Consider the following 13,204-nt stretch of genomic DNA (forward strand, 5'->3'; position numbering starts at 1 on the left):
TGCAAAGGAAAGCAAGAGTGTCTCTGGGCACTGTGCAGGCCCTCAATAAAAGCAGCTCCTGCCCCTGGGCTGCCTGGCCAGGAGGCACTCAGTGCAGAGCAGAGGATGGCGCTGGGCTGCTTGCCAGAGAAACTTGGGCACTTTCAGCACAAAGCAGCTCAGCAAGAAGAGATCCCTTTTCACCCTCATCATGCCCGAGGCAAAAGGATGGTTTTGCATCCTGCATGCGCCAGCAGAGGATGGTTTCGATCCACCGGCCTCTGGGTTATGGGCCCAGCACGCTCCCGCTGTGCCACACACCCAGCTCTTGACAAGAAACCTCAGACTGATGGGAGTGGAGGAGCCGCATGGCCCCAACCCCTGACTGGTTGAAATGGCCAGACACCTGCCTCACCAGACAAAGGTGTTTCAAGCCTTCATAGGCATGGCTGCTCGTGCCGCTCCCTCGATGAGGGGGCTCAGCAGTGAAGATGACGGCGTGCCAATGCATTGCCTTTGGCCTGCGTCAGATCTCCGCCTCACAGGTTCTTTGCCCCCGCTTACACTCTTTCGAACTCTTGTCTCCTTTCATCTTTGAAATGGGGACTCGGGAATAGGTGCCTCAGGTGCAGGATGGGGGACAAGTGGCTGGAGAGCAGCACTTGTGAAAGGGATCTCAGGGTTGCTAGTCAACAGCCGGCTGCACATGAGCCAGCAGTGCGACGCAGCAGCTAAGAGGGCGAGCACCACCCGTGGATGCATAGCCAGAAGCGGGGCTTCCAGATGTTGATACCGCTCTACATGATTCTGGTGTGTCCACATCTGCAGCACTGTGTCCAACTGTTACACACAGTTTGGACCTCGAGGGTATGGGATGGGCTTCGACAGGAGGTGGTTGAGGCCCCATCAGTGAAGGCATTCAAGGAAAGATTGGGCAGTCACATTTGGGGGGGGTTACATGATTGGAGCTGGTTGTAGCCAAGAGTCATACTGGAAGGCCCAGGAGGCTCCTTCTGACTCACTGTGCTTCTATGTTTCTAAATGCTTTTGAGTTTTTCCTGTTTTACAACAGCCTTGCAGTGTGGACCACTCTAGATATTGCAGGACTGCAAACTGCATTTTTATCCCAGTCGCTTTCAAGCTCCTGCTCCAAACAGCATGAAACCTGGTTCTCTGCCACTTTCTTTTCCCCTCACAGTGACCCTGTGGATGGCTTGGGACCAACAAGAGTGTCTGGCAGAAGAGTAACCCTGTGAGCTTCAGGACTGAGGGAAGAATCCAGCCTCAACACTAGTTCACCTCTCCCAGTACACTTGATTTTAGGGACTGGCTGAGTCCCCACGTCGGGCCCCAGCCAAGTATCAGGGGAGCATAGTGACCGGGTCCAGGGACACTCCCAAAATGCAGCACTGCTTGAAACATTACTCGCATTTCTAACAGAACGTTTAAAGGTTGCCTTTCAGCGCCATGAAGTCTTTTGTGAAAACTCCATGTGTTTGACACATTGAACTTGTGCAGGCCGGAGCAGGCATCGTTGATTTCGGGGACTTGCTCCCAGGAAAATGCTCGTTTCTCTTTGAATGCCTGTGTTTTATGGGGGCATTTTAAAGCATGTGTTGATTCATTTGAACCTAAAGGCATTCTCTCTCTCTCTCTCTCTCTCTCTCTCTCTCTCTCTCTCTCTGTGTGTGTGTGTGTGTGTGTGTGTGTGTGTGTGAGAGAGAGAGAGAGAGAGAGAGAGGGGCTACCTCTGTGTGTGTGAGGGGAGGAGGGGCTACGGAAAGTGTTATGATGAGTGTACCAGTATAGCTTTTAAGGAAATTAGAAATAAACTGAATTAACTGGCATAAAAGCAAGGTTGGATGTTTGGATGGGAGTGAACTGAGCAATGCTGGAGCCTGGCCTTACGTGGGCAAGTGCTCCCTTCCCTTCCACTGGCTGCAGGGAGAGCCTGATGTTTCTTCAAAGCTGGGGTTCTTCAAGGCTAGTAAATATCTGAAAGGAACTCGCCGCCTGGCAGGCCGCAGTGTTCTTCCTGCCCAAACATGCATAGGATCTCGCCCTTCTTTATGGTGGGCGGCCGGCAGAGAAGTTCTTAGCTCCTTCTCTGCTAAGCAGGCCTGCCCTCCAGGAGAGGCAAAAAGAGGGAGAGGAGGGAGGAGCCACTCCCCAAGGGACAAGGTGGGGGGCGTCCAGCTCCCCATTCTGACCCCTTTCCAACCTGGGCTCTTCCTGCCGAGCAGCCACGGTGCCCGCTTCCTCTGGGCTCCTTGCATGGGCCTTCACCACCCGCACTCGCATTTGTATCCCGCCTTTTCCCCTCTCGCAAGGAAGCCAGTCCTCACAACAACAGCCCTGTGAGGTGGGCTCGGCTGAGAGGGAGCAGCCACCCAAAAGTCAGCCACAGAGCTCTCTGCTGGAATGATAAAAAACGACTCCGGACAGTGGGGAATTGTGATTCAATAGGAGTAATAAGAGTAGTAATAATGATCGTGTTCTCAACCGCCCTTGCAGCAACGTTGGACTACAACTTCCATCACTGCTGGCAAGCAGGGCCAATGGCACCCAGAGATGCCAGGTCAGAGGAGGCTGCCATAATGCTGGAAATCTACGGGACGCGGACTCTGTTTAATGAGGTACGTAACAGACAGGGACAAAATGGCCCCCAAACTGGGTCATTAGTATTGGAGCTCTTTGGGGACCACATTTCCACATCGGCCTCGAAGAACACACACGCCAGGCATTCTGGGAATGCCATGGATGCTGGGAAATCCAAGTGTTTCATGTAATATGATCTGCAAGAACTGATTTACATAAGGTCCCTACTTTATTTATTTATTAAAACATTTCTATGCCGCCCCTTGCCGAAGCCTCGGGGCGGCTCACAACACAAAATAAAATACAATAAAATACAAAAATAACAATATAAAATTAACAATATAAAATAAATAACAATATAAAAGAAGTCACCCTTTTATTAATGCCCTTTTATTAATGCTTGAGTGCCACTGAATAACATTAACGCGCTGTTGCTCGCAAGATGGAGGGCATCTAGGATGATCTGGGGACTGGAAACGAAGTCCTGTGGAGAGAGATTGAAAGAACTGGACATGTTTCTCCTCAAGAAAAGAAGATTGAAGGGAGATGAAGCACTCAAGTATTCGAAGGGCTGTCACGAGGAGGAAGGACATGCTCACTTCTTGATTGTTTGAGTGTAGGACAGTGATGGCGAACCTTTTAGAGACCGAGTGCCCAAACTGCAACTCAGAACCCGCTTATTTATTGCAAAGTGCCGGCACTGTAATGAAACCTGAATTTGCTGGCCACCAGCGCAAGGGGGCAGCGTTCCACTGACCACCAGCTTTTTGCCGGCCCTGAAAAAGGCATCTGAGTGTATTTCCTACCTTTCCTGCCTTCTGCTAAAATCACAGTCCAAGCAAATCCCTGGGGAAAGCTCAGGAGTCGTGGCTAATGAGTAATGTGTTGCTTGGCGCCCTTAATCTTTCCGAATATGTGCATGGCTGCTGGGGCGATCATGTGCCGGCAGAGAGGGCTCTGTGTGCCCCTTCGGGCACGGGCACGTGTGCCATTGGTTCGCCGCCACTGGTGTAGGACATTGAATTCCATCAATGGGTTCAAGTTACAGGAAGCCAGAATCCAGTTTGGCTGGATATCAGGAAAACTTCCTGGCTATGAAAGCAACACAACAGTGGAACCGATGGCCCTGAGCTCTCCCACACTGGAGGCATTCAAGAGGCAGCTGAAGAACTTTTAGACGGTCCTTTTCTCTCCCATGTGGGTTCTTTCGTGTGACGTCAGGCTGCCCTTCTGACTGAATCTCCTCCCACAAACGGTACACTGGTATGGCTTCTCTCCCGTGTGGATTCGCACATGCGTCATGAGGTTCCCCTTCTGACGGAAGCGTTTCCCACAATGCGAACATGGATAGGGGTTCTCCTCTGTGTGGACTCTCTCATGGATCACCAGGTTAGACTTCTGAGAGAAGCTTTTCCCACAGTGTGAGCACTTATATGGGTCCTCCTCTGTGTGGATTCTCTCATGTGCAATGAGATCACATTTCCGATGGAAGCGTCTCCCACAGTCAGAACACTGAAAGGGTCTCTCCCCTGTGTGGGTTTTCTTGTGGATACTAAGATTGCATATCTGAGAGAAACATTTCCCACAGTTAGGGCACTGGAAGGGTTTCTCTCCTGTGTGGATCCTTACATGCTTCCTAAAAACCGAGTTACGTGTGAAGACTTTCTCACAGTGTGGACATCTGTGTACATTCTCCCCTGTGTGAATTCTCTCATGTGCTGAAAGGCTTGAGCTGTGGTAGAAGGTCTGCCCACAGACTGCACACACATACGGCTTTTCGCCTGTGTGGATTTTCTCATGTGCTTTAAAGTTTGAGCTGTGTGTGAATGTTTTCCCACAGCTGCAACACTCATACGGTTTCTCCCCTGAGTGGATTCTTTCATGTACCAGAAGGTTGGTACTTCGACTGAAGGTCTTCCCACACTCTGAGCACTTATACTCTCCTGTACACATCACTCGGCGTTGATTGTTGGAGCTCTCTCGGAAGGTCCCTTTGACATCAGGACATGGGTTTAGGTCTCTGGCTTCTCCTGTATTCAGATTATCCTCTGAACATGCAGCAGCTTCATCCATGCTCTTCCCTGGGTCACTTTTCACCTGTTGTCCAAGACCTGAAGATTCCCTAGCCTTGTTCTTCCTCCTACTAACACTAGAAAGTGTCACTCCTTCCCAGGGACGGATCATGTGGTCCCGCTTGCTCTGCAGCTGCTTCCAAAAGGCCCCCTTCCTTCTTTTCTATTGCATGCCCCTCACCTGCAGGATAAAATAGAGGATCCTACTGTGGGTCACATTTTGTTCTGGACACTCCCTCCAAATGCTTATTAAGCTACTTATCAATCCAAAGTCTTTCAGAATGACTTACAACAGTTTGAAAATAGCAAAAAGCAGCAGTTGCATAGGATGAAAGAGGAGCATGAATCCCTGGCAGATACGCATTTCTTTGAAAGCAGAACTCTCTTCTGTTACTTGTACTGTACTATCAGCTACGCTGGCTCCCGATTGAAGTCCAGGCCCAATTTAAGGTGCTGGTGTTGACCTATAGAGCCCTAAATGGCTTGGGACCAGGATACCTGAAGGAGTGTCTTCTTCCCTATATGCCCTCTTGCCCTCCTTGAGGGAGGTTAAGAAACAGAATACTCGGAGGGGGGTCTTCTCTTCTCCACAGTGGTGCCCCAACTGTGGAATACACTCCCCAGAGAGGTCCGCCTGGTGCCGTCGTTATTTGTTTTTTGGCGCCAGGCCAAGACCTTTTTATTTAAACAATATTTTAATAATTGTTAATATTATTTATTGGTTTTTTATAGCCAGGGTGAATCCTGATTTTATATGTATTATGTATATGATTGTTTATTTATTATGTTGGAAGCCATCCCGAGGCTTATGTGAATGGGATGGCATACAAAAACTCCAAATAAATAAATAAATAAATAAAATTCTTTTCAACACCAGGTAAAAACCTTTTTATTTGCCCAGTACTTTTAATATTTAAATATTTTAACTAGGTTTTTAATATGGTCATCCTTAGTCACATTCTGTTATATTTGTTATGTTATTGTATTTTGTTGTTTATTTATTGTTATGATTTAGTTATGTTGTAAGCCGTCCTGGGATGTTTGTATAGGACAGGGTAAAAATATTGTAAATAAAGAAATATTGGTATTTTCATGCCAAGGGCTTCTCTACACAAGACTTTTAACCAGTCACTTTGTCAAATGTTCTGCTTCAACATGCTTTACAGGATTAAAACTGGGTCCTTTACACATTTTAGTTTTTCTTTCTTCACTTTTCTATGTTTTATTACAAAACCACGAGGTTGTATTGCGGTATAGCAGAACTGCAGAAATGCACCAAGTCTCTTCCAGTTCATCCCATAATTTCCGTTTTCCTTACTAAAAAAAGCCAAGGAAATATTTGCAAAAGAACCGGAGGACCCCTGGAGAATAACACCATCGTGTAAAGCACCCTTAAGCTACCCTAAGTGAAGAATCACAAGTGCAAAATAAATTCATCATGTAGAGAAGCCAAAAAAAGCACAAACCAAACCCTTCCATCATGTATTATCCAAAGGTACCGCTGCTCCTCTCCATCTCCCTTATTGGGCAGCCAGCTCTCCAAGCTGCCAATTCTTTGAAACACACCACCTTTTAAAACTCACCTCTCCTTGCAGGTGTCGCAATGCAACCATCCCGTCGCCGAGGAAATCTCTTGGAAGCTGCAATATTCTCCTTCCTCCTTAATTTTAAACCTGGGGAAGGAAAGCCACCCCAACGCACCCCCCAGCCACCACCACGATAGGGGTAAAGCGAGGACTGGGAAGCCGGCCGCTCTCTTCGTCCATCTGCTTTTCTCCTTCTAGGAATCACAGCTCAGCTCAGTGGATTTAACTGTTTCAGGAACTTGAAAGCGCTCCCTTAAGCAGTTAGATCCTGTTATGCTGCAAGGCGGGAAGCAGAGCTGCCGGTTTCCCATCCACAGTTAGCACCTGGAGAGGTTGCCCAGTTGGTCTTCGCCGTCCCGGTGAGACGTCCTGAAGTCCAGTCAGATTATATTCCCTCTCAATGGATTTTAATTCTGTTTGCTGGAGACTTTTAGCTAAGAATCTTAGCTTTAAAAAGGAGCCAAGAAGTCTATTTGTATTCAACCATTGCTCTTTTATTTGGAGTATAAAAGTACCCATAGAACGATTCCAAAGGGGTACTTTTGTGCCTCAGGGAATATTTGGGTTTCTAAAAGAACCTGTGAAAGGCAGGAGGCTGAAATCTGGGGACATTTAGATGAGACATTTTGTGAAAATGTTCTAAAAAGATAAGACTGTAGGACCCCGAGGGTATGGAATGGGCTTCCACGGGAGGTGGTTGGGGCCCCATTGGTCGGGGCGTTCAAGGATAGACTGGACATGCACATGGTGGGCATGTCGTGAGCGGAGCTGGCTGGAGCCAGGGGTCAGACTAGATGGCCTGGGAGGCCCCTTCTGACTTGCTCTGTTTCTATGTTTCTATGACTACTGATGTGTAAACTACAGTAAAAATGTGAGCCGTGGTATCCCATGATGAGGGATGAAGACCAAATGATATTATGCCGGCCAGGGCAGTGTGTACCACGCTGCAGTGCCTTTGCCAACTCACAGCCAAGAGAGTAGCTCTACGGATGGGGCAAGGGTCTCCGGGAAAGGCCAGCTCCAGCTTGGCCCATCCAGAGGTTTCACATTGCCTGTAAGTTACAAAAGCCTCCAGCAATTGGACAGCCATTGGAGAGGGATGGTTTAAGTTGGAGTCCTGCATCCGAAGGCCTTCTGGTCCTTTCCAACTCTACTAGTCCATGATCTATGATTAAACCTTGCCTTTGCCCATACTGCCTAGAACAGAGGTGGACAGAAAGTGCCAATCCAGATGTCTTGGACTTGGACTTGTAAGCCGCCCCGAGGCTTCGGCGAATGGGGCGGCATAAAAATGTTTTAATAAATAAATAAATAAAATCTCCAGCATGGCCTTGCCTATGCTGGCAGGAGCTTCTGGATGTTGAAGTCCAAAACATCTGGAGATGTATTTAATTTAAGCTTTATTTATTTATTAACAATTTATTGCCATTTATTTATGACATTTATTAGCAAAAGAGCTTTCTACTTCCTGGACTAGAATTAACTCACAGGCTCAGCTCCGGCCTCAGACTGTTCAGACCCCCAGTCTTTTTTCCTGAAATGAATAACAAGCAAAGAGAGGCCTCAAAAGAGAAGTCAGGATGTTCCTTCTAAGCCTTTATTTTTATATATTGTTATCCTGATTGTTCTGCATAATTCAGAACAGCTAACAATCTGGTTAATAAATCCACCATGAAATTTAAGTTCCAAAATCGATAAGGGGTCACGATTACAATTCACATCATAAAATTTACAACACCAAACACTGAAAGGTTTGAATGCAGCAACTACAGGTCTTCCATGGAGGGGGGGTGGTCTTAAGCACGCTTCTAAATGCAAGGGAAGAACCGTCCTGGTGGCACGTTTCTGGGTGGGGGCTCTATAATTAGGGATCTCCACATGCCAAACCACCCAGAAACATGTAGACACTGAAATTCCCCGTAGGACGGGGCGTGACATGGCCATCAACCCTCAACAAGAACACGGAGTCTGCACTTCCTCAAACATGTAGCGCACGTACGAGGGCTACAATCACCACATACATTTTCATCGACTAGTGCGGGGCCCTAAATATCAGGCACGTAAGCAAATCTGTGGTCTGATGTCGTGGTCCTCTTCTTTCCGCATCTCTGCTTTTTCTTCTACTCCACTGGTTCCCCAGCTTTTGTGCATTCCCCCCCCCACCCCCCAATTCTGAAAGAACATTAAGAGCTTTAAACTAAAAGGAGTCGGCTTCAGGATGTTTTTGCCCCCCTTTTGTTTTTGCTCCACTGGAATGCAGCCCTTGAAGTCTCTGCTGAAATTGAACTTGGCCAGTGAAAAGTATTTCAGGAGCCCCGGATTACTCTCACCCTCACAAAAGCTTCTGCTACCAGATTGAGTCAACTACTCAAGTAACTCCTGCGTGTTTGCTGTGGAACCCCAGTTCTTGGCAAAGGATTCTGGGGCTCCCGGACACTGCCTCTGAGCCTTAACCACCGATGCCCCCTTGAACTGACCCCAACTATGGAGATATCCAACTCTCCCTTAAAGCTAGAGATGGTTATGGAAGAGAGAACCTCGTTGGGGTTGACGATGTTCTCATGAGAAGCCCTGATGGATAACCTTCCCTTCCATCTAGGCTTGGCAAACATATGTCTCAACTGTGAACCTTGCCGATGACTGGCTGTTCCTCCACAAAGAGAAAGAAATATCCACGTACATAGAAAGCTAGCATATCAGGGGGAGGGGCTATAGCAGAACACTTCTCCCTCAAATGCTAGGTATCTCAATGAATGGATTTTAATTGTTGTTTAATTGTTAGATTTTGTATGGATGAGTATCTGAGCAACTTGCTGTTTGAAATGGGGCAGCCTAGATTTACTACCCATGAGAACTGGGCCTATACGTGTTACCCTGGAACTCCATTTAAAAAGCACCATTTGTCGCTTTCTTACCTCAATGACTTTGCTTGCATTGTTGACTGAGACAAAGCCAAATTTATTATAAAGGTATTTAAGATGCACATAGGGAAATCAAACACATTGGTTCTGCATTCCAGGCCTACTATTCTTCTCAGAAATTCAGGATGAGGAGAGATGGGGGGAAAGTAGGTGGCATAAACACTCTCTAGCAATGGCAGCTGTGGTGGAAGGGAACCAGCGTTGGAAACAGTGGATTTGTGCATTTCATCCTGCGCAGTTCCCTATGAAGAAGACGATGCATGCATGCGCGATTGCAGAATGGTCCAGTCAAGCGTTTTCACTAGATTCTCCAAAATGCACATTGTCCCATCGCGGACGCCCAGGACCTCCTGTGGACATGTATCCCATCAGCCACCATGCCTGAAATCCAATGCTATGCTGGGTGGCTAAAACAGCTTCCGCAGCAGCTGCCCCTCTTGCCAAGGGATTCTGTGGTAGCTGCATACCAGGACAGTAGAAACCAGGATGCCATGTTTGGACAACTGGGGAAAACCATGATGAAGCATGGGAACCCTAGAACAGACCCCTGTTTCTTGTTGCAGTTTCTATAAACCAAAACATACCATACTGAAATAGCAAGACAGGGTTTGGACAACACAACAACCATCCTGACAAGAAACCACCTTGGTTTTTTGTGTCATGTGAACCCACCCACAGTCTTAAGTTTACATGTTCTCTTGTGAAACTGTTTATACTGTGGCAACATTCCACAGTCAGGCTTGGGTCTGTCCTGTCACAAGCATATAAGGCAGAGATGGGGCTACTGGTGGATCTAGGCCTGCATCAAATGTCCAAAAGTCCAAAATTGTGTGGGCAATGAGTTCAGAGTTCTGGCAAGAACGGTCTGATCCTCTTCCAGCAGTCTACTGAGTAGAGAGGAAGAGTGAGGAAAGGAAAGGGGTGTGTGGAAGGAAGGAAGGAAGGAAGGAAGGAAGGAAGGAAGGAAGGAAGGAAGGAAGGAAGGAAGGAAGGAAGTCACTCACAGCCCCTGACAAATTGCCCCTGATAAAGGCTTCCACAGTTGCTAGAGATTCACCACAAGGTTTACCAAATCTCCAATTCTAGGTTTCCTTAGCATCAGCTCTCAAGTAGCACTTGTCCTTCAGGATCAGGTTTTCCTGCATAGCCCACGGAATGCCGGAAAGTTCCTTCCCCAGCCAGAAAACACTGAGACAACTTCTCAGATGGCCCAACAGCAAGCCTTGTGGCCTAAACCTTTTCCAAAGTCCTACCAGGTCCACCGCGGGTTTTCTCCTGCGTTGGAAGGAACTCCCCCTTCTGTGATCTCATGACAATTGCTCTCCTGTGGTATGTGCCTTCTCTCCTGACATTCCAGCTTATAGGATGTACTTTCATTTCATGCTAGACTCCCAAGGGTCTCTATCCACACTCAACTGCAGAAGACATAAACCCAGAGCCGAGTACATATTTAGGCCACAGTCCTCCTGCACAAGAATCCATTCCTGGTTACACCACAAGCTTTTCTCATCTCCACAGATTCCTTGTTTGTTGAGGGAGAGCTGCTTTGTTGTTGCTATTGCTACAGTTGAACAACCAGGAGAAAGAAACCCTGAGTGACCTATGGGACATCACCCAGAGGTCTACCAGTACCTCTAGAGTTACTTTCTGCCCATCCCGGCCTTCTACCACTGACAATTTCCCCACTGTCGGCATTTACGCATAATTTTTTTTCTTCCTTTGCACTGAGGCTTGAGCCCTTTCGAGATCCCGAGCGTCTGTAGGGCTTAACTCCTGTGTGAACACGCTCGTGGGTCATCAAGCCTGACTTTTGACAGAAGCTTTTCCCGCAGCGTGTGCACCGATAGGGTTTCACTCCTGTGTGGATTCGCTCGTGGGTGATGAGATTTGAGCCGTCGGTGAAACTTTTCTGACACACTGAGCACTGATACGGTTTGACTCCGGTGTGAATCCGCTCGTGCACTCGCAGATCTGCAGAGGTGCGGAAGTTTTTCCCGCAATCAGAGCATTTGTAGGGCTTCTCACCCAGGTGGATCTTTTCATGTGTGGTAAGAGTGCCTTTCTGACGGAAATTCTTCCCACACACTGAGCATTTGAAAGGTTTCTCTCCGATGTGGATTTTCTCGTGTGTTGTAAGGGTTCCCTTCTGGCGGAAGCTTTTCCCACAGTATGTGCACCGATATGGTTTTTCCCCAGTGTGGATTCTCTCATGAGCTAGCAGGTTTGAGCTACTAGTGAAACTCTTCTGACACATGGAGCAGCGAAAGGGGACCTCTCCGGTGTGAATGCCCTCATGGGCCTTTAGTTGTGCAGACTTCCGGAAGCTGATCCCACATTCTGAACACTTGTATGGCTTCTCACCAGTGTGAATCCTCTCATGGACCCGGAAATTGGAGCTCCATCGGAAGCTTTTCCCACAGTGACAGTGATGGATTTTTTGGGTGGCCGGGGTCTCATCCTGATCAGAATGGCCTTTACCAACTGAATTGCCTTTCAGTTCATCTGCACACCTTCTTTTTGGGGCTCTCCACTCACTCCCCAGGTCCTCCTGACCACCAAGCCTCGGTTCCTCCTTGCAATTCTGGGATGCGGTTTCCCTTTGCGGCACCTCAGAATCACCCCAAGGAAGGTCATCTCTCGAGTGCACGTGCATCTGCCCATCGCCTGCGGGAATAAACAGGGTCACTTGGCCAACTTTTCCAAACAGTTTCATATCAAAGACATGAAACAAGAGGGAACTCAGGAGGAACTTGTGAATGAACCACATCGCTGTGAACAACAAGGAAGCCCGTTTACTGTGGCCATGCTGGGATTGGCTTCCAGTCCCAGAACAGAAGGCTGCACACAAGTCCTTTCTCACGGCTATCCTCTCATGTGTCCACCCCGCCGCCCCGCCCCCCATACAGCTCCCCTGATTTTTTGGTAGCCCAGTGGCGCAGGGAAAGGTCCCCAGGGCTGGAGGGGGCATGGCTGAGCACCTGCTAGGGGCCCACAGCCGGAAGGGCCCCGGAGACAACCGGCCCTGTTCTTCACCTTCGCTGCTGCAACCTGCTTCCTCACCTGCCCCTCCCTCAGGTGCAGGCAAGAGTGGCGGCCGTGAGAAGCAGCAGCGGTGACTTTCGCTGACTGTTAGATTTTGTAGCCTTTTAATGGATTTTATGTTCTTGTTTTACTTGTTCTTAATTATTTTAATTGTTCTGCTGTTTTTACTGTTGTTTTACTGTTGTTTTATTATAGATTCATTGTAAGCCGTCCAAGCCGATTATTGCAAGACAGCCTTTGAGCTATGAGACAGCACATAAATGTAATAAATAAATAGGTGCCTTTATTTTGTGGTTGTTAAACCTTTGGCAAAACTACTGCAAACAACCTCAAGATCTACCTGCCTTCAGTCCTGCTTCTCATCATCTCTAAGGCTTCAAACATCTTACCAAGAGGAAGAAAGAACAAAACCCAATGAAAAAGCTCTTGGAAATAATCGAACAAAATAGCCTCAGACAAGCAAACTGGATTGCCCACACCAAGCTACAGCTTACTGGCTAGAAATGCAGGAAGTATCTGGCTCTTTTCAGGAGGAACTGGATACTTTAATCCACTTTTAGCTGAATGAGGATGCCCCTCATTTTATGAGTTCTCACTTTTAAATGCCACGTACTTTTGGTTTGTTGGAATACAAAGCGGTTAATCACACGTCATCAAATGACTTAAACATTAACAGCAGGTCATCATAAATTAGCATTAAAAATTGTTGTATAATAATAAAAAGGAAAGTCAGGTCCTGAATGCTGAGGTTTAAGTTACTGCCGGCTTTGCATTTACCCACCGTCCCTTGTGTTAGTGTCCATCCCACAATGGCCTTACCCACTAGTCCTAGCGCTCCAAAACTCAGTGCCCCCCGGGAAATGGAAATTCCAGAAGGCCCAGAATCCTCCAGTGTCAGTGTTCCTGTGGGGCTTTGTGGGAAACTTAATTAGAGAACACACTGCATTAACTTCATTGAACATGGGTATTCTGAAGAATCAGACTTCTGAGAATAAGCTTCTGAGAG

General features: G+C 47.6%; 1 protein-coding gene across 1 annotated transcript; it reads right to left on the reverse strand.

Annotated features, from left to right (window-relative positions):
* Positions 1–3,750: 3,750 nt before the first annotated feature.
* LOC123025724 (zinc finger protein 239-like) lies at positions 3,751–4,650 on the reverse strand. Its single transcript, XM_044434677.1, has one exon. It carries the CDS (start codon positions 4,648–4,650, stop codon positions 3,751–3,753), a length of 900 nt encoding a protein of 299 aa, XP_044290612.1.
* Between the last annotated feature and the right edge of the window lie 8,554 nt (positions 4,651–13,204).

This window comes from Varanus komodoensis, unplaced genomic scaffold, assembly GCF_004798865.1.
Source record: "Varanus komodoensis strain SLA01 unplaced genomic scaffold, ASM479886v1 scaffold280, whole genome shotgun sequence".
In the NCBI taxonomy this organism is placed as follows: Eukaryota; Metazoa; Chordata; class Lepidosauria; order Squamata; family Varanidae; genus Varanus; species Varanus komodoensis.